We start from the raw sequence: 25,374 nt of genomic DNA on the forward strand, positions 1-25,374 counted from the left end.
CTGCTGAAACAGCCGGGGCTAGAACCAGCAACTTTTTTGCTGTGAGGCGATCCTGCTACTCACTGCGCCACCGTGACATCCCATTCATTCATTTTCCTTTGGCTTAGTCTCTATTTCAGTGGTCGCCACAGCGGAATGAACCACCAACTATTCCAGCAAATGTTTTACTCAGCGGATGCCCTTCCATTTCTCAACCAAGTACTGGGAAACATTATTATAATGATAATAATTGTTATTGTTATGCGGTGGCTATTGCTTTGTCTGTTATCATATTGTTTTATATGTACAGAGTATTTAAGTGTTTTTGACCTAAATTACAGCAGCATCCAAACACACATGTAGAATTTTACACACAGCTTTAAACTTAGAAACATTATTAAAAATTCAAACTGGAGAGTTTAAACAGGCAGAACAAACCTGATATGTGATGAATTTTTAATGTATGAATCTTAATTGCATTATGTAAACCTTAGATGACAGTTGTTCATCTTTAAATGCAGTTAAAAATATCTTTGTGTCTGAAGAATAAATGGGTGAGCAAATGATGGCAAGATTTTTATTTTCAGGTGAACTAACCCTTCAAAACAAACTTCAGATTAAATCTGCACCACTTGCAGTAGTTGACCAGTTTATGCTCCACAGTCTGGATAAAGAGTGTCACATAATCTTTTGAGAGCCGAGCAGGTGATGAACTGAATAAACAAGTAACATTTATGACTGGTTGTGCTGTCAAAGTCATTAAATCGCCAGCGTTGGCTGCACCAGACCATAATACAATTCACTTACACCCCCAATAAAAAAATCTGACAGAAGGTTGTCTTCGCATTGAAACATGTTCAACAATATAACTCCTTGACACATATACAACACGGTTTACAACACAACAAAAAAATTCACTCTACAACAAGCGCAAATCAGGGACAGACAGTAGGAGGGGAAGAACTGTTCAGTAAACGTTGGGTCAGAATGCAGTACGGCTTTGATTAATAGTGGGATGTTTAATGGGAATTGAGGGAAATGTGCGTCACGCTGGGCTCTGCCAACCCCATAATTACGGCAATATAAAAGAGCAGAGAGATGGCGTGCTGCAGTGCCATGCCCCAGTGCCCAGTCTGACAGTGCACACACGCCATTAAACACTGCATTACGGATATACCTCGCTGAGGTGTATTCAGCTCCCATTACAGGACAGGGCTGATTTAAAAGCCATTTTATGACATCTGACCAAGTCTGAAATAAAATCTGCCAGCGGTGTGTACTGTATTGCTGTGATGTAAGTTAAATCTTCTCTTCTGCTGCTCAGTTTGTATTTGATAGATAACGTGTCAGCTGCAGGTTAAGAAGAGGTGGGTGGTAATGATGTAAACTAGAGCCGGCGTTCCATAAAGCGCTATTTAAAACTCTGGATTTGGCCTTCAGCCACACTCTTTTGTGATCTCAAAAAGTATCTGAAACTCTCTCTTTTCTATTAATATTAAATGAGCTCACTTTGTAAAGACAGCCAAGAGTTCCCATTTGGCATCCAGTGTACACAGAAATCCAATAGGTGTTCCACTAGCATTTTAATGTATGTAATATATTATAGAGAGCTTAAAGTCCCGAATGATATTATTTTTCTGTTAGAAGCACTTAAAGAGATGAGCAATCTCATTAAGCAAAAGGAAAAATAAATCAAGGCACATATAAATTGGAAAACTCACCTGAACAGATGAAAAATATATGGAGAATGTGGAATTAATGTTATATCATATATCATAACTCATGTTTAGAAGTTATTGTGATCATGTTCAACACTTAAAAAATAAGTTTTGGTGCTTGTTCACAGTACTTATTTAATATGAGTTGAATCAACATATAGAGTTGAAGTCAGAATGATTAATTCTGCCATTATAAAAGTAAATAATAATTTACTAGATATTGTTCAAGACACTTCTATACAGCTTAATGTGACATTTAAAGGCTTAACGTAGTTAATTAGGTTAACTAGGCAGGTTAGGGTAATTAGGCAAGTTAAGGTATAACGTTGGTTTGTTCTGTAGATTATCGAAAACAAATATAAATGGGCTTACAATTTTGACCCTAAAATGGATTTTAAAAAATTAAAAACTGCTTTTATTCTAGCCGAAATAAAACAAATAAGACTTTCTCCAGAAGAAAAAAATATTATCAGACATACTGTGAAAATGTCTTGCTCTGTTAAACATCATTTGGGAAAAAGAAAAAAATAATTCTGACTTCAACTGTATCGTTTTAGAAGTCAACTTAATTGTTTTATGTTCAATCCACCTAAAGTAAAAAAAGTGGTACCCCGTGTTTATTTACAGTGAATATATGTAGGCACATTTTGGCATAAAAAATAGAAAGCGTATGATAAATACAGTCATTACTTTCAACAGATGGATGCCTCATACTGTATGAGAAAGTTCACTGAACGCTCATACTGTATAGTCACATGTATCGAGGCTGTGTCAATCTGTTGATGCCCCACTGATGCTGTCTGTGTCACGATGAGCAAAACTTTGAGGGAAGATGCCGATATTTCCAGCAACATGCCCTTCTAACCACTCCTCGTTCACTGTAAAATGAATAAAAACAAATTAGTTTCTTACAGAAACACTGGTTTTTAAGCTAAATTCTCCTGCTGCTATGATAAAAATGCACCCCTTTGTTTGCGTACCTTCACTGAGAATGTCAATTGTGTCGCCTTCACTGAATTCCAAATCCTCTGGGCCTTGTGCATTGTAATCATACAGTGCCACCATCTGATAGAGAATGGTCCTGTTGGCCAGAGGGTCCTCATTCTTAGCATGAGATGGAAAAAGGTTGATTAAAAATAGTGTAAAATTCATTCATTCATAACAGGACAGGATAGGTGTCATTTTCCCTAGAGAATATTAAACACTTTAAACAATTTATAGGGTCTTTTCAAATAGTTTAACCCAAGGATATTATCCTTTTAAAAAAATCTAAATTGACAAATTTACCTTGTTAGCTCATATTGCTTTCTTGAGGTGATAAATGTGACTTAAATTGCTACAGTTATATTTTTATAATATGCAAAAAATCCTTTGAATATTGAGGAAGGAAAAAAGAAAATGTATGTTTTGCGCTCCTAATTTAAAATAAAATTATTTCAGTATTTAATTTGTTGAGCCTTCAGATTTCAGATTTTCAAATAGTTGTGTCTTGACTAGGGCTGTGCGATTAATTGAAATCGAATTGCGATTTGAAACGTTGAAGCAATATGAGGTATGTACTATTTAAATTTCCTCCACCCAGGGCAAAAGCGTGCACAGCGTCTGTGTTTCTTACTAGCCAATTAAGGAAAGCACAGACAAGTGGGATGATGGCATTTGCCACTTCGACTTTACAAAGAGCTTATGATCTACTAACTATTGGGAACATCTTAACAAACTTAGTTACAAGCTAATAGTTACAAACCCCCTCGTTTCGTTTGACTTTCCCATCCAGTTTAGCAAAGAACTTACAAACAGCTGGTGCAACAATATCCAGGAGATAACTAATGCCATAATGCACTACCACACAAAAGACTTGATGCCTTTTAATGCAGTGACCAAAGAAGGATTTAAAAAAAATCTTATCTAACTGCAGGATAGGAGATATACACTTACACCTCACCCCTATTTTAGCCATTTTGAAGTACCACAGCTGTACATTAAACGTCATGATGTTTTGTGTTGCATCTCTGATAATTTTATTTGTTTTAAACAATATAAGCTACAGAAAGTTCACTGAGTGTTCTGTTTTTTTTTATAATTATTATTTTTTTTGTTTGTATAATAAGCTACACTATCTCCCTAATTTGAGGTCACTTGTTTACAGAAAGGTAAGGTCATTTTATTTGTGCTTACTGTTTGCTCTAGTGAAATTTAAAAACAAATTTGAACAAATGTTTCAGTAAGTTAATATATTTTCAGTTCCTTTTTAACTAACACTCACTGCATTTTAGCAGTAAGAAGCTATGAAAGATTGAGCTGAAGCTTGACTACAAAATTAAATCCCAAATCAAATCAAAATCGCAATATTCGTCAAAAAAAAATGAAATTCCCCAAATTGCACAGCCCTAGTCTTGACCAAATACATGGATTATCCTAACCTAACAAACCAGATATTAATAGAAAGCTTATTTATTCAGAAACTTGTCAATTTAAGGCAATTATAGCTGGTTTTGTGGTCCAGACTCCAGGGTCACCAATTAATAAATTAATTCACGGGGGGAAAAAACAATAGTTTGGTAAACAAAATCTACAGTACTTCCACATTGAAATATAGCATTCCTAACACAAATACCAACAATAAAATAAAATCTTCAACCACTCCTCTCCGCCCTCACCCTCAATATTCAATTTTAACTGAAAATGTCACAATAATAAATTAAAGTCCTCTGAAACATCCAGCTCATGCTGACTCTTTTGTTTTTTAACACAGGAAAAAGAAATGCTTCACACATCACAATTTCAAAAGAGAGGATAGGCACCTCCTAATACCTGTGGTTCTAAAAACCCACATCAAAGCAGGTTTAGCATCATTTTTGCTTTGTTAACCCCACATAGCTTTTACCAAACCTGTCTGTCAAACACAATCTGAAAAGATGTTGCGTTAGAATGATATGGCTAGATTCTTAGCAATAAACAGCCAATCGCACACATCTATTTCTGAGACTGAACATGTCAAATGGTGACAGAAAAGGCATCAAATATATAAAGTATGAACAGTGTAAAATGTGAAGCATTATTTAACAGGGGGTTATATTTTCTTAGGGTTTAGATTAACCTTGGGATAACAATATTGGTTCTAAATAGTGTAAACACTAATGAGGTACTGCCAAAATAGTGTACAGACCAGTAACGCTAGCTCAACCACTGATGAGAGATAGTCTAATTCTAAACATAATTGTGCTTGGGAAACCTTTTTGAAAACTAGATTTTAGTGATCTATTTTATAGACAGTAACAGTACAGTACTTGTCTCTTATAAAAGACTTGAGAGCTGTCAATCAAAAGTGCTAATTACTGCATTTACCTGACACCAAATTTGGGCACGTCCCGATTCAGCAACGCCCTCCAGGCAATCTAGTCCATCATCCCCATTTAGGGGTGTTAGTACTCTGGTGCCAGGCCTTCTGTGTCTGTGAGAGCAGGAAATCATATGGGGGGTTGTAAAATAGAAAAATGTGAGCAGAGTTCCAACATACTTTAACGCTGGGAATTTATGACAACTAAAAGCAGGTCAGCCAGACTGCAGGTCTGCAATATTACCTGAGGCGAATGTTCATTGCAGGCTGTCCTAATTTCTGAGCGATTTTCTCTTGCAGATCCCGGAAAGGAGTTTCTGCAGGGACTCGGAGAGCCATGGTGTAGGTGTAGTGCACCTTGACTACTACTGATCCAGACTCCTGGGGTGAAGTTTGGATCTGAAAAATGGGGGTCACACATCTGTGGTTACAGCAGAGGCAACTGCAAAATACTTCTGAATTTGAGTTTTTATAGCATAAGCCAAATTTAAAATTCTAGCACAAGAATATGGAATAATGAGAGGAATAGATTTCCCCCATCTCAAAGCTCCTATTTGACTATTACAAAGTCCTATCATGTGCAAAATTTGCATATTCATATCGAAATTTCGTCAAAAGGTAATCGTGTTTCTCTACCAGACAGTGGCCTCAAATAGTCCCCACTTCAAATTTTTATCAGCTTTCTTTGGTTCCCTTGGGTGTATTTCTGACTGAATCAGGCCATATCAAAGGCCTGCTGCCTCAACACTCCACTCCACTTCATGTCTGAGTCACAAAACTCATTCAAAAGATCTCATCTCACACAAAAGATCAACCATGACGACCGCTGCATTAATCATGCTCTGCTTCTATTTCCATCTACAGTTCATGATACTGTCAGAAATGTTAGCTTTCAGGCTGGACAAATTGGACAGGGAGATAAAATAAATTTGCAGAAGCATGTAAGATATGAGCACAGAGGATGTAACCCAGCAAAAGGACCTCGGTGAAACAATGTGGACCTCGGTGCCCACTCTCAAAATAAAAGTGCATGACTTTACAACACATCCGGTAAAAACAAGGATGTAGATTTCCACAGTTAATAATAGCATTATAATTTTTAGGAGGGTGAATTAGAAAAATACAAAGCAATAAACTGCACTGAACAAAACTGTGATCATAACTTGATAATCTGATCTGTTCATGTAATCTGCCAACCTAGAGTCATATACACTACTGAAAAAGACTTAATCAATAAACAGTATATATATTAGGCTTTTGGGGCGCAATTTAAATGATTTTACTAAACATTGGTAAACCGTAGTAGATACATATATTAATTTAAAGCAAAGATTCTTGATTCAAATATCACATCGTAGCACAATGGATATATCTACAGTAAAGTGAGCTTTCATTGAGTGGCATTATATGGTTTTAGAGCTAGAAAACAGCTGGAATCCTATTGTGCTGTAATGGTGATGAGAGAAACTGGATTTCAGGTAAAATTGGTGAGTAAAATAGGTTTGGATCTATGGGTAAAGACTACAAGAGTTCTGTTTTACAGCAGAAGCACATACATACATACATACACTATGGAAGAGAAGCGAACAACTGAAAGATCAGCACTTGTCAATCAGGATCTTATTACTTTTAAAGTCCTAAAGTTTTTGCTTCTAGTCAAGATTTTTTATTTTTTTATCCACAAATAATTGTTATGTGCCAAAACTTTCTTTAGTTAAACAGAGAAAACTGAAGTCATTGCATATGGGAACAGAGATGAGGCTCTCTAGGTGAATGCGTACCTTGAATCTAAGGGTCAAACAACAAATAAGGTCAAAATAAGGTCAAGAATCTTGGTGTGATTCTGGAGTCAGATATGAGTTTCAGTAGTCATGTCAAAGCAGTAAGAAAATCAGCATACTATCATCTCAAAAACATTGCAAGAATTAGATGCTTTGTTTTCAGTGAGGACTTAAAGAAACTTGTTTCATGCTTTTATCACCATCAGGGTGGATTACTGTAACAGCCTCCGCACTGGCTTTTCCAAAAAGACAGTCAAACAGTTGCAGCTCATCCAGAACTCTGCTGCCAGGATTCTGACTTGAACCAAAAAATCAGAGCACGTCACACCCAGTTACATTCAGAATAGACTTTAAAGTATTGTTACTGGTCTATAAATCACTAAATGGCCTAGGACCTCAATGCATTACAGATATGCCCACTGAATGCAAACCTAAAATATCACTCAGATAATTAGGATCATATAAACTAGAAATTCCAAGGGTTCAGTCAAAGCAGGGGGAATTGGCCTTCAGCTACTACGCCCCTCGTTGCTGGAATCAGCTTCCAGAAATGATCAGATGTGCTCCAACATTGGGCTCATTCTGATCAAAATTTAAAACACATGTTTAATCTGTTTTTAATCACTGTTCATTTTTGTTTTTATTTTCTTATACTTGTCTCTTTTATCCCTGTTTATGTAAAGCACTTTGATTTGCCACTGTGTATTGAATGTGCGATAAAATAAACTTGCCTTGCCTATTGATTTGATTTGGTGGATCAGCCATCATTTTAATTTTTAATTGCCACCCTGCCCCTTATGTAGCCTTGCCAATAATGTGACCATAAATATAAGATATAAAGGCCTCACAAATGTAAAATGCATGTTTATAGACCTCAGATCTGTTCATATTACATTTAATGAACACAAACAAAAGAAAAAAGCTATTAATCACTGAAGGAAAACTGAAAAACCTCTTTAAAAAAAAAAGTTTTTTTGTGTGTGTTAGAAAACTTTGCAGTTTTTAAGAAGTTTTTCTTTCAGTTTTATGATTTGTCCTGCCCCAAGGTCAGCATTCCTCCATCCTCTTAAAGTGTGCTTCATTACTCACCTGCTGTGGAGGGATGCGGGTGGAGCTGCTGGTTGTTGGAGGAGTTGTGTGGGAAGCTCCAGCACTGGAGGGGTGCAGCTCTACAGAAGAGAGGGTGAAACGTGGTACATTCATTTGTGCTTTTTTATTTTTAGTACAGCTGAAGGACAGACAGGAAAAGATGACTGTGCATAAGTGCACTACACAATGTTTTAGAGCATGTGCTAAAAAAAGGGATAGTCCACCTAAAATTGAACATTCTGTCACTAGCTGCTTGTTCGAAAACTCTTTGAGTTTCTTTCTTCTGTTGAACACATTCATTTGTTCATTCATTCATTCAGTCATTCATTCATTCATTTTCCTTTGGCTTAGTCCCTTTATTTATCAGGGGTCACCACATGTGGAATGAACTGCCAACTTATCCAGTATATGTTTTACACAGCAGATGCCCTTCCAGTTGCAACCCAGTACTGGAAAACACCTAAACACTACGGCCAATTTAGTTTATTCAAGTCACCTATAACGCTTGTCTTTGGACTGTGGGGGAAACCGGAGCACCCGGAGGAAACCCACATGAACACAGGGTGATGTAAATATGCAGATAGAAATAGCAACTGACCCAGCTGGGACTCGAACCAGCAACCTTCTTGCTGCGAGGCAATAGTGCTAACCACTGAACCACCTGTTGAAGACAAATGCTACTCTGTAGGATTTTGGAAACTATTATCCATTGACTTTTCTTCCCAGTGTTGGTCAAGCTACTTGTAAAATGTAGTAAGCTAAGCTATTAATTATTATACTTAAAAGAGCTTAACTACACTAAAAGTTACCCCCTGGGAAATGAAGCAAGCTAAAAGGCTACATTACAATAGTAGCTTATCTATATCTAAGCTATTAATTAATTAATTAATTAATTAATTAATTAATTAATTAATTAATTAATTAATTTATTTATTAATTAATTTATTAATTAATTAATTAATTAATTAATTAATTAATTAATTAATTAATTAATTAATTAATTAATTAATTAATTAATTAATTAATTAATTAATTAATTAATTAATTAATTAATTAATTAATTAATTAATTAATTTATTTATTTATTTATTTATTTATTTATTTATTTATTTATTTATTTATTTATATTCATTTTTAAATCGAACTAACATTAATCCAAGTCAGTCTTAGTGATCAATAAAACTGCCATAAAACTGCCATAATTGTTAAGTTATAAAAAAAAATAAGGGAAAGTGTATTATATATATATATATATATATATATATATATATATATATATATATATATATATATATATATATATATATATATATATATATATATATATATATATATATATATATATATATATATATATATATATATATGTTATATTACTAAAGTTGTTGTATAGTGTTTTAAATATTTTAAATACTGTATTTATATTAAGTTACTATATCATTTTTTATGTAAGTGCATTTGGGCACATTTGCAGAACAAACCCTGAATAAATTAAAACCAATTAAACTCTAACAAGAGCACAGCATCAGAATTACTTTAAATGTGCTTGTTGAGATATGCTTTAGAAATAGTTCATCTACAGTCATCTTTCTTCCTACTATGAATGTCTGTGGTTATTGCTTTCCAACATTTTTTTTTTCACAAATAAAAAAGTTTTTTTTTTTTTTTTTGAGTGAATTACCTCTTTAAACACTGATGTTGTATTTCTATGTATTTTTATTAATAAATATACATTTTTAAATGAATAATAATAAATAATACATGCATTTTTTCCTATAATAAAAACAACGTTAACGTCATCATCAGCAAACAGATTCACTTTGAACATACCAAGCGATTTTGTGTTTAATAGTGAAATGAATAATATTAAATGTGAAATGTGTCTAACAATAGTCTAAAAAATAGACTAGTCATCAAAATAGACAGATCAGACTTCACAAGTGTAGTCATTCATTTCTGTGTATTGAACGACTAGTCTCTTTTTGGACTATATATTATTTGCAAATTTAGTCTTGTTTTACCCAAGACGTCTGTGTTTAGATCCCTATTAAACCAATAAAAGATTGCTGGGAATGTGTTTGTTTTACCTAAAAGTGTATTTTTGGAGGTCAGACTCATAGAAATGTGTACTTTACAAGCTAAACATATTATTGCCCTTAAAGGGAAAAACTATAATTGAACCTAGAATTGGAAAGCGGATTAAAGAAATGGCGTCACATATGTCAATAAAAAAGATCACATACATTGTCAAAAAGAAACAAATTGTGTTTGAAGATATCTGGAGACCTTTTAATAATGTTCTAAAGTACTATGCAAATGTTGGCAGTCTGTTATAATAAGAACAAGCTCTGAGGGAGTAGGGTAGTATCATGGTCTAAACATAGACTTAGGAAACACTGATTTAAACATATCCCTCTTTTTGTTTTGTTCTGTTCTTGTGTTTTTTTAATAGGGAATGGGGTTGATGGGAGGGAGAATAGGGTGTAAAATATTTGCTGTTTCTACACAACTATTAATCTGTAAATGTGTAATCTGTTGTGATATACAAAAAAAAGTAATAAATATTTTGTACCAATATAATAATTTTCTGTACCTAATGACCGTTGAGATGGAAGTTGGGGTCGATTTGGAGGTTTTAGGGCTGGTGGATGTGGGATGCCATTGGCGAGTTCCTTCCGAGGAATATGCAAAGAAAAGCACTCAGTATGTTACTACCAATAACAACTTCATTTCAGATGCTGAACATCAGAGATTAAAGAACAAGGTCACTGTAACAATAGCGTGCCAAGTAAGGATGCAGATGCACTTTCTTGTTCAATTAAACATCACATCCCTGGCAGAAGTGGTAACAAGCAGCTGTAAACTTTTTATTTTCATGATTGCTTTTCGTTTCCTTAATATTAGATTGGAATCGACAATGTGTGCAGAGGCAGAGTGCTGCCTTTGCCAAATCACTGTGGATTGCAGAGTGTGTAAGCATATTTTTAAACTGGAATTAAAAAGCTTTTAAAGCTGTCTGCATCCATAAAGTTCTGCATTTAACACCATCTCGACATATTTAGGAAGCCAGGATAAGCCTTGGCAAATAAAACTCAAACTCATAAAGCATATGGGAAATGAAAAGGTTTATAAAAGGAGGTTAAAAAATAGAACACTTACAATTCGCTTGTTTTTACCCTTGTTTTTCTTGCCCATCGGTTCAAGCAGGAAATTGGGAACCAGGCCTCTCTGACATTTAAAAAAAAAAAAAAAAAATCTGTTATTCTTTTTTTTTTTTTAAATACAATTTTATTGAACTTTTTTTTTCTAGTGCAAAACATGACAACACACATTTTATGAGTAATAATATCATTTCCATCTCCTCCCCCTCCTATAAATCCTCCCCTTATACAAATAAAATAAGGGCATGTACATTCAACTTTAATATGTACACTGAATACTGAAGTATTTTACAAAAAGACAGATTACATCTCTTTTATCCAGGCTTAGTCTAAGAGACAAGCTTTAAGCCTTAGAGACATTCTAGATCCCAGATCCGGTAAAATATAAAAAAGGTTTGTTCTTTAAAGCTGAGACAAAGCCTCAAGTACACTCAAAAATGATTCAAAGACGACTTTTTTTTTTTTACTTTTTTTTTTTTTTAAGTTAAGTGGTTGTCAACAATTTATTTGGGCTGAATTTAAACAAGCAAATTAAGTTAAACATAACTAAATTGAACACAAATAGTTTGCAACAATTTTGCAGACATCATTTTTTCAGTGTAGGATAATGCTAAACTATATGTAGCGGTTGAATCAAACTAAGGGGTTCTTAATTAATCCACCTTTCAACAATACTTTTCCGAACAGAGTAAAGCAAAAGGTCTCTGTTCTGACAATATCAAAGTATATCGCCATTAAGATGCAGTAAGCAAGTCCTTAGCTTTAATGAAATGTACATTTGAAAATGGCTATATGTGATAACTTATATTTTTATATCACTCATTTTTACTCTTGGCTTTGTAAATATCTATAATTAGAAAGTGAGACTCTTCCACATTCTTCTACAGCAAATCCTTAGTCATTTTTCCTTAAAATTTTGCAATGAAATATTATCCCACCTTTCCATCATAAATGATCACTGCCAGTCCATCTCTGTCATCATCACTATACACAAACACTTCTGCTCCAGCGGGCACCGTCAGCTCCCCTGCTCCTTTAGCCACATACGCACTCTTCATTATCATGTAACGAGAGTCTCTACGCAACAATAAATACACAGCTTAATTAGAAAGGAATTTCATTGGCATAAAATAAAACAAATCACCTTAGTGTATTCTGCCATAATTTTTTACTCACCCTTGGCTTGTTTCAAACCAGTTTGAGATTTTTTATTCTGTTGAACACAAAAGAAGATATTTTGAAGAATGTTGACTTCCATGTTGATGTATTTACTGTCACAGGTTACCGGTTTTTAGTCATTTTCAAAATATCTTTGTGCTCAACAGAACAAAAATTCACATTTGCAGGTAAGTGAGTCAAGGGTGAGTAAGTAGCTATGTTTCCCATCAAGCTATTTTTATGCGCATTTTAGAATATTGCATTAAACATGCTTGAGAACATGCTTGAGAAATGTCAAGAAATGCATGAATTTTAAAAATGCTCAGTGGGTTAAACTTTTTATCTAATAAGAAAAAAAAATGTGCATCAACTACCCTGGAAACCCTTTTACTGAATAATTCCAGTATATGCACATCAAAAAAAGTCATGTGATTTTGTTTTTGACATCATGTAATACAGACATGGGCATAATAGGACAGCATTAATGGATAAACCAATGGACCACATTGTAATACATCTCATTTGACTCACTGGACAGAAATTGTGATTTATTTGCAAATGTTTTATGCAATATTCCAGTTTTATGCATAAATCTAATTTACAGCTTTCCATAGAAACATAGCTAATGATGGCTGAATTTACATTTTTGGGTGAACTGCCCATTTAAGCTGGCCTTGATACAGTCTAGTTTAATATTATCTGTACACTGAATACGTACTGGCCATCTTCAACCTTTGGCTCATAGTAGCCCGGTTTCTGCAGAAAAATACATAATCAGTGGAGTCTTGTTAGAAATTAGAAGACATGAATAAACTAAAACGTTAAGCGTGTAACATGACAGGTGTTGTGTGTACCTGTGGTCTGAGAGGGTCGAAGCCTCTGAAGTCATCATTTGGAATCATAGAAGTGATGACCTGAGATAAGAGTTTAGTTTCAGAGAACATGATTCAGATTGGTTGTATAGTGCTTGTCGTGCTGATGATTTATGTGTATTTATATGAACTCAAATGTTTGCTATGCAATCAATCAAACAGTTCAAAAGTGGTCATCAATGTGGTTTCAAATTTACTGAAATTAAGAAAACAAAAACAAACACTCAAATAAGCTGAAAGTAAATTAAATATCTATATGTAGTAGTGGTTTTAAAGTACATTTAAAAACTATTTATGACCTTTGACTCATGCAAAGAACATTTTATTATTAACTTGAGAACACAATATGTTATTGTATTAATAAAAAGCTTAAGGTTTGAATGACTCAAACATCTCAGAATATGGAAGTAGCTTTTACTGTACTTTCTGCAAAAGAAAAGGTTTGTTCTTAGTATTTTTATGCTTTTCATTTTTTATTGTAAACTCAAATACATAAATGTAGGAAGTTACATGAGATAAGCAATCTTGTTTTTAGTAAAAATGATCAAAATGAAGCAAGTTTATAAACAAACAAAATATTTGCTTAAATGAACTTCAATTGAACAAAAAAATAACCTTCATACCCAATAGATAGATATTTGTTCTTGTTAAAAGACTAAACTTGCTTACCTTTGTTCAATTTCTAAGAAAGCTAAGAAGAATTATTTCCATTTTGCATCTCAAATACATCCACTTTGTTTCTAAAGATGTTTAGATATGTGCTTAAGAAAACATAATAAAGTTTCCCAAGAGGAGGTCCTGCTCTCAACCGCTGATGATTGTCTTACATAGTTCAGGGGACACAAACATTAATTATCTCTAATTTATAAAAGGTTATTTGCAGCTACTGCCCCCGCTACAAGGATGATCAGAGAAAAATGGGAAAGAGAGATTGGCATCGAAATTTCAAAAGAGATTTGGTAGAATAGCTTGATAAACAATCAATCAATGCTAGATTATGCCTCATCCAGTTCAAGGTCCTATAGGCTACATTTCTCCAAAAAGAAATGACATAAGATTTTCCTCAGTATGTCTCCCATTTGTGATAAGTGCAAATGCTGATTAAGCTCATAGTTTTATATTCTGTTGTAAAATACAGGAATTCTGGAATGAGGTTTTTAAAGTGCTTTCAGGTGTTCTTGATCAACACGTAGATCCTGACCCAATGCTTATTATATTAGTACATTCTGATAGTACATATTCATTGAGCAGTGCACAACAGAAATTCCCTGCATATTGTTTGATTACAGACAAAAAGCTGCATTATTGTACTGGAAAATGTTAATCCTCCAGCTGCCAAACTATGGCTTGAAGAATTGATATCTACTCTGCACCTGGAATGAACCAGATATATATTAAAAAGGCAACATTGGACAATTTCAGAGGATGGGGCCCTTTCTTTTGTCCCTTCATGGGGAATTCTTCTCCCCAAAGCAATCTATTGTAACTTTTTCAGTTACAATACATTGCTTTGGGGAGTTGTTTTGATTATTGCAGTATTGTATACTCACAGGCTGGGCTTGGAGTGTTTGTTTTTGTTTTTGTTTGTTTTTGTAAATGTACGTTATTTCAGAAAACTAATCCTGGAATCTGTGAATATTGTAAGTTTATTCAACGACCAAATAAAAAACTTATTTGACGAAAAAGAAAACAAAATAAAGAGGAAGATAATATATAATAACTTATATCTTTAGGTAATTGGAAAAGACAAAAGTGCAGAGAGCTGAAGGGCAAAACATTGAGACCCCTTTACTTGGTGCATTCCCTTTCTTATCGTATATTGTCTGTAATAATTGGTTTTGAACATTTATATTTATCCAGTATTCAAATTCCGCACTTGAACAGGCATTAAAACTGCAATACAGCGTGAAGATTTGAATCACCTTTGCTTCACCCAAGAAGTCCCTCGGTTTTAGCTGGTCCACCTCAAGTTTCCTAGGACGAAACACTTCACCCTCAGGAAGCAGAAGAGGCTCCAAAACATCCTTCCTCTGAAATGCCATTGACAGAATCATTAAGTGAGTTCAATGTTCAGTGATACTTTATCAGCAAAATGCAATCAAAAGGTTTCTAAAACGTACAGAAATAGCCTCTAGGGCCGTGTCTATCAGGTTGCTCCGGCCTGCTCCTCTCTCCTGTGAGGCCGCCAGCAAAATGTCCCTGGCTTTGTCCCATTGTTGCAGTCTAGAGTGAACGGCTGCTGCATTATAAAGCACCTAATAAACACACACAAGCACACACACATACACTGTAAACAAAAGTTGAACACATTACATGCCATAACAATAAAGATTTAGATAATATTAATGAATTTAGGGTCAGTAAGTTTTTTTTCTTATTAAAACAGTAAGCTTTTCTTCAGCAAGGACACATTTAACAGATCAAAAGTGTAATTTGCTGTATAACATTACAAACTATTTATCTTTAAAATAATTTAATAGTTGATCTGTTGAACTTTATCTACAAATTCTGAAGAAAAAAAAAGTTAACACTTTTTACTCAAATTTACAACATGAACAAACAATTTATTTATTGATGTTAGTGAAAGTACACAATTGTTAATTTTTAGTTTTTGTTAACACTTCGGGCTCTATTTTGACGATTCATGCGCAAAAGTGCAAAGAGCAGGACACAAATGCATTAAGGCCGTGTCAGAATCCACTTTTGCTATTTTAAGGACGGAAAAATCTGCTTTGCGCCTTGGCGCATGGTCTAACAGGGTTGAGCTTATTTTCTTAATGAGTTATGGGTGTTTTTTGAGAATAAACCAATCGGAGTCTCATCTCCCATTCCCTTTAAGAATCAGTTGCATCACGCCATAGCGCATTTGCTATTTACATGGCGGACTTTGTAAGTGGAAAAACTGAGCACTTCCCTAGCAATAAAACAGTTAAAGAGAGCATCTACAGTGAGAGAATGAGAGATGAGCCTCCTCATTGTTTACTTTCACTTTCACTCTCATGGATAGGGAAAAGTGTTGTACCCACTGACATCAATTAGCCTATAAATAATTAATTTTATTTGTTAAGCGCAAAGATTTGTTTCAAAACTATTGCTAAATTCAGTTCTAATTTTTAGCAAACTAATAATAACGAAGTGTGGTCAAACAACTGAGTTCTATCTAAATACACATGCTGCACCCCATATGGTCCTAAACCTGACAGGTGGGCAAATCTAAGCTTGTTTTTAATAAAACAAATAAAAATATGGATATAATAAATAATACTACAACTAATAATAACATTATACAAAAGCAAATTGTTATGAATAAACTGAAAAAGCTCTGATCTGGTCTATTGAACAGACTATTGAGTTCCCTAAAATAGCAACCCGCCAGCAATGCGCCTCAACATGCCTCCTTTTTTTAGACCAGAACGTCTACGGGTGCACATATGAGTGCAAATGCATTTGCAATTTAAACAGCATGGTGCAAAATGTCAAAATGATTCTTGCGCCAAGCTAAAACTAGCAAACAACAATTGCGTCGCGCTTCGTGCCGCATTGCGCCAGGGGTATGACAGGGCCCTTAGTGTTAACCATTGTTAATTGTTAGTTGTAGGGATGTCCAGATCTCATCACGTGATCGGTAATCGTGCGGCATGACATCACTGTGTTGCATAGACACTATTGGTTAAATGCTGGCAAAATAGAACAAGGAAGCAGCTTGAAGCTGAAAGTGCAAGTATGTCTGCAGTCTGGAAGTACTGTAAAATTGATGACGACAACATTGCCATAGCAAACTGAAGAATTGATGTTATTTATTATTTGATTGTTCAAGCTACCTCACAGAAGTGCTCGGTTTGTTAGCGGAGTTGTTGAATGTTAAAATAAGGTGAATTAAATAAAAAATAAGGAACATGCTGGATCTGTTTCTTCGCTCTTCTTTATTCTTTTTTATGTATTATAGAAGTATTGGATCGGGTTTCCGTATCGGTAGATAATCAAATGACTCGGATTAGAGAGCAAAAAAACTGAAAAAATAACTAAAGTTAATACACGGCTGTCTCAGACAGTCGATTCTAATTGGTCAATCTCGGAAATCCAAAATATATTGTTGCCAAATAACAACCATTAAACAAGTGCATATATTCAAATCCATATAGTGTACATCCACATTTATATTGGCTTGACTGTCATGCCGACTGTTTAGCGCCATCTTATGGTGGTGTATATTCCATGAGCTGTTTCTATTTCTGACAGCTTTGCGTTTAACGAAAGAATAAATAAGTTTTATAAAATATTACAATGTTTGAGGCTGTGGGACTTTATTCTGCGATAACAGCCTCCTGGATGTACTTTAAACCAAACAAAATGTGTTTGTAGATGACATGATTAATAAATTCTGTACGTTACAGTGTTCATGTAATAAATACATTAACTAACATTAACTAATGGAATTTTATAGTAAAGTGTGATTAAAATGTCAGCATAGCTTGCATGAAAATATCAATTTAAAATACTAGCATTTTTTATTCATTCATTCATTCATTTTCTATTTGGCTTAGTCCCTTTATTAATCTCGCCTCGGTGGCCAGCATATGTTTTACGCAGCAGATGCCCTTCCAGCTGCAACCCATCACTGGGAAACACCACACTCTCATTTACACACATACACTATGGATAATTTAACTTACCCACTTCACCTGTACCGCATCCGCATGTCTTTAAACTAGTGGGGGAAACCGGAGCACCTGAAGGAAACCCACTTGAACATGGGGAGAACTTGAAAACTCCACACAGTAGCAACAACTGACACAGCCAAGACTCGAACCACCGATCTTCTTGCTGTGAGGCGACAGCGCTAACCACAGACAAACTGCGCCACCCCACTAGCATTTTTATGTAATAAAATAGGCTTTACCTCACAAGGATAAATTACAGAAGAAAAAAAAAAAAAAAATATATATATATATATATATATATATATATATATATATATATATATATATATATATATATATATATATATATATTACATTACATTTTTTAAATATTCCAAAATGTCAGCAATTTTATTGTATTTTTTTTACATTTAAATACAGCCTCCATCAGAATGACACTAGATTAAAAAACATAAATATTACGCAAAACCTTTTAAATGCATACAAATATTTGCTAAAGTTCATTTTAAAAATATTACAACATTCTTGAAACTTTTCAAAATAAATAATGTCCTTGAACACAAACCTCTATTCTATCAGCCTGCTCGTGAGTAATGAGGCTGTATCTCTATTAATCTTCCAGCACATCATGTAAACCATACCAGTAGTAGACATTCAACATAACTAATCATGAGCAAGTGGTGCAGATTTTGCATATCAAATACTGCACTGACCTTATAAAGTAATTCTATAATACCTCTCAAGTAGACATACTCAATTTTTCAGCAAACACGCTTTTGAGGAATACAAGGTTGATTCGCTTGCTCAGGTTTAACCAGGCAACCGAGGAATGCTGGATATGTCTTATCTTCTTTCACTCTGGCATTTGACATTGCATAACCATGAGCTTTTTCACTCAGCCCTCAAAGAGGCCTTGTGATGACTATCAGCGCAGGTGAACTCCACCGACGTTCAGGTTTAATGGCAGAGCTGACACAAGGCTCCATTGGAAATGTCAACAATTTCCTGACTTTTAATAAATTGCAAGTCAGGAAAGTTGTGTGCTAAAACATGCACACTAAATTCATTGTTAGAAGGTCAGACAGGTTTTTTTTTTTAAGAAAAAGGATTGCAAGTGTTAAAAGACTGAAGTAATTTTTTATAGATCACGTAAAAAGAATTCACTATATTCTTTTTCAAATATTTCCTAAGTGCTGTTTAACATAGCAAGTACATTTTTACACAATTTTCTATATTTTTTCTTCTAAAGGAAGTATTATTTATTTTAGTTTGGCTGGAATAAAAGCAGCTTTAAATATTTTGGATACAACATTTATTTTGCAACAAAACAAACCAAACCAATCAGGGTGGACTTAATCAATAAGAAGGGTAAGCAGCCACTTAGGGCCCCAGGGAATTAGGGAACCCTAACCAATGCCAAGAAGCCAATATTAATCATATTGCTCTTTTATACATTATCATATGTTGTAAAATCTGTTCATAACAATTAAGATTTTAACGATATTACTTATTTTCAAAACCAGGGGCACCCATGAATAATGGAACATTCCATTCATTCTGCATACGCGCGAGGTGTGAGCACTTCGATCAAAGAAACTGCCAGCCAGTGTTGCCAACTTTGCAACTTTTCAGACCACCTTAGCGTCAAATATTCAAAAAAAAAAGCGACTAGCAAATGTTTATGTGTTACTGGAGATTTTTAAAGATTCTTACATGTCCATGCTGTACTGTTCCTAACGTTACTTTTCGCAACGAGCTGCAGGCGATGCAGTTTTTCTCTTCCCTGCCTCAGAGTACTCAAAGGGGGCACAGTGCCACACAGCTATCTCCCACCTGCAGCATTGAGAGCAGATCATTCCTCTGCATACTGATGGCAAATATTTCAGCAACGCGAGCGTGAGGTATTTCCCTGGTACAGTCAAGCCGATCAGCTTCTCCTTTGTTTTAAATATAATAATTTTAATGGACCATTTATTATTTTTCGGCTGTTGTTCACAAACATAGAGATTTTAGCGACACCAGTCGCCAGTCACATACGGTGTGTATATGTATATATAAAGCCCCCAAATCATCAAATCCGCCCCTGAAACCAGCTTGTTGAAAAAATATTCTTTCAGTGTTTAATCAAATAATAATAGAAATAAACATTCACAGTGGGGCTAATAATTTTGACTTCAACTGTGTGTGTATAAATACACAAATAAATTTTTTTTATTAAATATAACATAAAACATTCTTTAACATAATAAAGAATGAATACACATACAATATTAGTCTTGAGCTTTTTTCATTAAAAAGAATGTTAATTCTCTGATCTCCTTTAAAATGCAAATCGGAAATGTTCAGTGTAAAAACACTCACAATTAATAAAGAAAAACACTTGGAAATATGTGTAACCCACTGGTCATACTGCACCCAACCCAATCTGAGCTATGATCGAACCGGCAATTCTTTGCATGGGACCCGAGGCTAAAAACCATGGCTTCTAGTCTCTGTCGCTAGAGCAACTTTAGAAGTCAGAGGATTGAGGTTTACCTGCATAGCACTTCGCTAGCTGGACTCTGTTACACTCACCCCCATAAACCTTACTCCCATCCAGGACGAGCCCCCATGTGTAACCCACTGGTCATACTGCACCCAACCCAGTCTATGCAGTGAATGAACCGGCGGTTCTTAGCATGGGAGTGGGTTACCCTAACAAGAACACTAAAAACCATGGCCTCTAGTGTCTGTCACTAGAGCATCTTTAGAGGTCAGAGGAGTGAGGTTTACCTGCAAAGCACTTCGCTAGCACTCCACTCCCTTCCTGGACGAGCCACCAAGTTCTACTGCACCCAACCTGGTCTGAGCTGGGATCGAACCGGCAGTTCTTTGCATTGGAGTCGGTTGCTCTAACACTTTTAGAAGTGAGGTTTACTTGCATAGCTCTTCGCTAGCTGGCCCCTGTTACATATGTTACACAGTTACAAAATTGTCCATGTTCAACAAAATTTGGAAACCATTCATATTGTTTTTGCTGATAGACTGTACTGATACTGGTAATTAATTAATTAATTTGATTTCATAATTTATTTTACAATAATTTTGGTTAATTGTCTATGTACACCTTGCTCCAATTTTAAATGTATTAAAAAATCGAATTTTAAAAATTCCATATTATGATTGAAAATGTAATTCATCTATGCCTTTTATTTAATTTTTATAAACCTTCCATAAATATTTTGATCGATGTTAGATAGGTGGGGTGCGAGGTAGGGTTGAGTTCCTTTTTGTAGTAAGCTACATTCACTGTGAGTTCTCACAAGAAATGGAGCATATATCAAAGTTCTCTTGGAAGTATTTAGGTGGTACTATATGTGTGAAGGGTTTTTTTTTTTTCAATGAAAAATTTAAATAAAGAGTAAAAAAAAAACATCATGTTTTATCTCATATACTCTTGACAGAAGTACACTTATGCTCTGACCTGCCAGCTGTAGAGTTTATAGCGAAGACCCAGCTGCTTGTAGTCAATGACAGGGTTTTCCCTCATGTATTTCTGAGCCCAAATACAATCAGACAATGCCTCCTCAAGCCTGGCATTAGAAAAAATGACAGAGACAGAAAGAGAAAGAGACCGAGACAGTGAAAGAGCAAGAGAACAAAGAGGCAGTGTCAGATGAAAGTGAATCAGCTGTCCAGAACATCAGCTTTATACAAAAGAGGTCAATGTTTGTGTTGCATCAAGCAAGATAGCCGACTCACACATAGAAAGCTACAGTGGAAAAACGGAAAAATCTCACCTGTTTGCCATCATATGAACGGCAGACCGCTGAAAAAAACCCACAGCAAGGCATGAGTCCTTGGCGATTACTCGGTCGAGAGCCTGAAAAACATAATTTGACATTGTCAGGCACATAAAATTCCACTTTTTGTTTGACACATTTTATTTTTCTACAGTTTTTCTAGTTTTTACAATTGTCATATTCCTATTAAATTGTAATTTGTATAACAATGATATATCATTATCTCATGCAAGTACTCATAATTTTAAAATAAATTATTATGCATATTACAATATCGTAAACTAACCACCATTATTGCTCGTTCTTTTCTCTTTGTAGGCCTAAGTAGTTAGTGTATTTTCTTTCCTTTTATAAATGTTCTCCTGACTATGTTTCTATATTTTCATCACTTACTGGGGGAAAAACTGTTACCATTAATATAAAACAAACATTCTTCATTTAAAAAGAATTCAAAACACAAAATCAGCTTTTTAAAAATAAATCACTGCAAAAAAAAAAATGCTGTCCTTTTGTCAACGTCTTTTAGTCACCATCTAATTGTTCCAACATAAGCTCATTCTGAATGCGTACAGCCCTACTGTATATACGTTTCTGGAGATCACAAATTATGTGGCCAGAGCTACGTGTGGCTGCATTTCTTCTTTAAAACGAATGCTACAGGGCGGTATGACATCGTTCCTTTTCTTGCTTAACAGCGTACTTCCAAATTTCAACTGTTACCAGTTTGTCTGGTAGCTTGACACGTACGTCGGTGGACTTGAGATGCAAGGCGGAGTTGACCGCGACGGCAGGGTTTGTTTCAGAAATCAGGTGAGGCATTAACAGAAGCCAAAAAGTAAAATAAACAAGTAAATAACAAGGTGAGAAAGTGGTAAATCTGAAAATGTTGTAAAAATCAGGCGAGGGCTTTCCTTTTTCTGGATTGCTTTTTAAAACACTGCGGTTGGGTTTAGGGAAGTGGGTAGGTGGGTCAATCAGTGCTTTTAAAAATACTATTGGTTGGGTTAAGGTAAGGGGAAGGGTAGGGATATCAGTTGATTGGTCAGTCAGTAAGTCAACAACGGCCTCTGGTGGATTTAAGTGAAAACAGCAGGTGCGAATGACACTCGTGGGAGAAATACAACATCTGAAAAAGCATACACACAGGCCTCTGGCAGAGTCGCCGAAACAAAAACAAAAAAGGTATCTCCTTGGATGTATTTTTGCTTTCTTCAACAATAAGGGTACGTAATCAGAATGAGCCTGGGTTGAACTGTTCCAAACCTTTACGATTTTCTTTCTTCTGTTGAACAAATACTTTTAAGTATGTTGTTAATCAAACAGTATTTTTCTCCCATGGCAGTAACTTATATTTATGAACACTTTGGTATACCAAAATATCTTCTGTGGTTAAACAAAGAATAAAATCCATACAGATTTTAAACAAGTAGAGCCTGAGTAAATGGTTAGTTCATTTTAATTTTATAAGTACTTTTAATTGTATTTTTGAGATAATAATTTTTTACCCCCAAATTATTTTTATACTTTGAAATTAAAAGTGAAAATTAACTCAAATAATTTCTGATTGTGTTACTATGTTGGATTTTTTCAAAAAATTGTACTTCTTTAACTTTTTAATCTAGCAAAAATATAATGATAAGTTGACAGTTCAAAATAAAGTGGTTAAAAAGACTTTCAAGGGAGAGTTTACACAAGAAGAAACATTTACTCATGTGGTTCCAAACCTTTATTAGTTGCTTTATACTGTTACGCATATTTTGAAAAAACCTGAAAACTTGTAACCATTAACTTGCATAGTAGGAAAAACAAACACCACAGAAGTCAATAGTAACTGGTTTCCAACATGCTACAAAATATCTTCTTTTGTGTTTGACAAAAGAAAGAAACTCAAACAGGTTTGGAACAAGTACAGGGGGAGAATTTGAGAGAACATTTGAGTTCAGTTTTGGATGAACTACCCCTTTAATTAAATAAACAAGTGAAATAAATAATAAAAAAAAATGAAAAAAAAATACAACAACTGATGAAATAAATAATTCAATGTAACAGAAATGTAGTAAAACGTTATAGAATAACAGTAAAACAAAACAAAAAAATAAACAAACAAAATAAATAAAAATCCAACTTAAAATTTATACCCATTTATCAACTTAAATGATACATTTTACACTAAAAACTAGGTCTTTATACATGTAAACTGCCTTTTAAATTTTAAGATGGTGGTCTTGCATCTTAAAGTCTAAAACCCCCTGAATAACACAAATGCAGTTTACCAACAAACAAACAGATAACTGTTTAGTGTCATTGATATCAAACAATTCTATGACAGTTCGTGTAGCTTGTACCTTAATGGCCAAATCCACTTGACCCAGGGCGATGTGAGTGGACGCAACCACAAACATAGTGCGACAGTTATGATCCGTGATCTGGTTGAGTTTACTGAGAGCTCCCTGCCAGTCCCGAATGTCTATTGCCTTTACGGCCTCATCCCACAGGCGGATCAACTCGATATACAGCATTGCTCTGGAGCAAAACAAAAATAATCAAACATTATTTTTATAACACAACACAAATTCAAAAAGAGGTTAATAAATCATCATCAAGCTGTACTGATAAAACATTATTCTTCAGTCACTAATGAATGTAAGAATAACAGCTGTTACAAATACAAGTGAGACCAGCTATGCAGGTTCTTGTTAGTCAATAAAACCATGAAAGGAAAGCCCTGTACACTAATACAATGACTGACACTTACCACTGCACACAAAACAAACAGAAATAAGTCAAGAACTCAATTTGCTTTCTAGAAGTGATTGCTCGTGAATATCAGAGCAGCTCCTGAACAGGTGTATTTAAGCGTGGGCTCTTAGGGAAGTAATATTTGTAGTGTGACACACATCTGTGGTGCCGCCCAGTTTCAGTGCCATCAGGAAGTCCAGCATTCCCTGAAGAGAGAGAGAGAGAGAGAGAGAGAGAGAGAGAGAGAGAGAGAGAGAGAGAGAGAGAGAGAGAGAGAGAGAGAGAGAGAGAGAGAGAGAGAGAGAGAGAGAGAGAGAGAGAGAGTGCTGTTGAGTCACAGATGAGGCACGTACACAATGGCTCAATTAAATAAGAAGGTGTTGAGTAAGTCAAGGAAATGGAAGGGCAGAGCACATACTAATGTCTTCAGTGTGCTGTAAAGGTTTACTGGCCAAGTGTTTCAAGACCAGGAAGCATTTAGTGTTCACCTGACATTTATTGTAATGGGGAAAAAGTAAAAAAAAAAAAAAAAATGACTGGAGGGAGGAAAGTCCAGCGTTGCTCTACTGTAATTTATTATATGACTACATGTAATATTTTTTGTTGATTAAAAAATCCCCAACATTAAAATTCTGTCATCATGTCTTCATTTGTTCCAAATCTGTTGCAGTTTCTTCTGTTCATTTCAAAAGAAAATATTTTTAAAGAAGGTTTAAAAAAAACTGGTTGATGTTGACTTCCTTTTTTTCCCCTATACCGTACTATACTGTACAACATAAGTTAATAGTTGGTGGTTTCCAGCCTTTTTATAAAACTTTTTTTGTGTTCAACAGAAAGTAGTAACTTGGTATGCCACGATTGAATGAATGATGAGAAATGTTGTAATTTTTTGGATGAAATATCCCTTTAAAAGAAAGCTTTTTTTTTTTTTTTTTTTTTTAAGAAAAAAGGTTAAAACATAGTAAACTTACTTATTAACACAATTACTTAACCATTTAACTGCCCCAAGGAAAAAATGATTGCATTTCTTAACCCCTTATGTTAGTTAACACACTCAATTAATTCTTTTTCAACACATACCATAATTTCTAAAATAT

At 34.6% G+C, this 25,374-nt stretch overlaps 1 protein-coding gene across 2 annotated transcripts; it reads right to left on the reverse strand.

Moving 5' to 3' along the window:
• Positions 1–420: 420 nt before the first annotated feature.
• Positions 421–24,392, reverse strand: noxa1 (NADPH oxidase activator 1). Of its 2 annotated transcripts, NM_001442088.1 has the most exon segments (16): positions 421–2,575; positions 2,678–2,801; positions 5,043–5,148; positions 5,279–5,433; positions 7,905–7,984; positions 10,498–10,576; positions 11,064–11,132; positions 12,004–12,142; positions 12,942–12,979; positions 13,078–13,137; positions 15,018–15,125; positions 15,216–15,350; positions 21,220–21,328; positions 21,536–21,618; positions 23,884–24,061; positions 24,294–24,392. In NM_001442088.1, coding segments are annotated over 15 exon segments (1,566 nt in total). In that variant the 5' UTR covers positions 24,058–24,061; positions 24,294–24,392; the 3' UTR covers positions 421–2,468.
• Positions 24,393–25,374: the final 982 nt, after the last annotated feature.

Source organism: Danio rerio, chromosome 5 (assembly GCF_052040795.2).
Source record: "Danio rerio strain M-AB ecotype USA chromosome 5, GRCz13ab, whole genome shotgun sequence".
Lineage (NCBI taxonomy): Eukaryota > Metazoa > Chordata > Actinopteri > Cypriniformes > Danionidae > Danio > Danio rerio.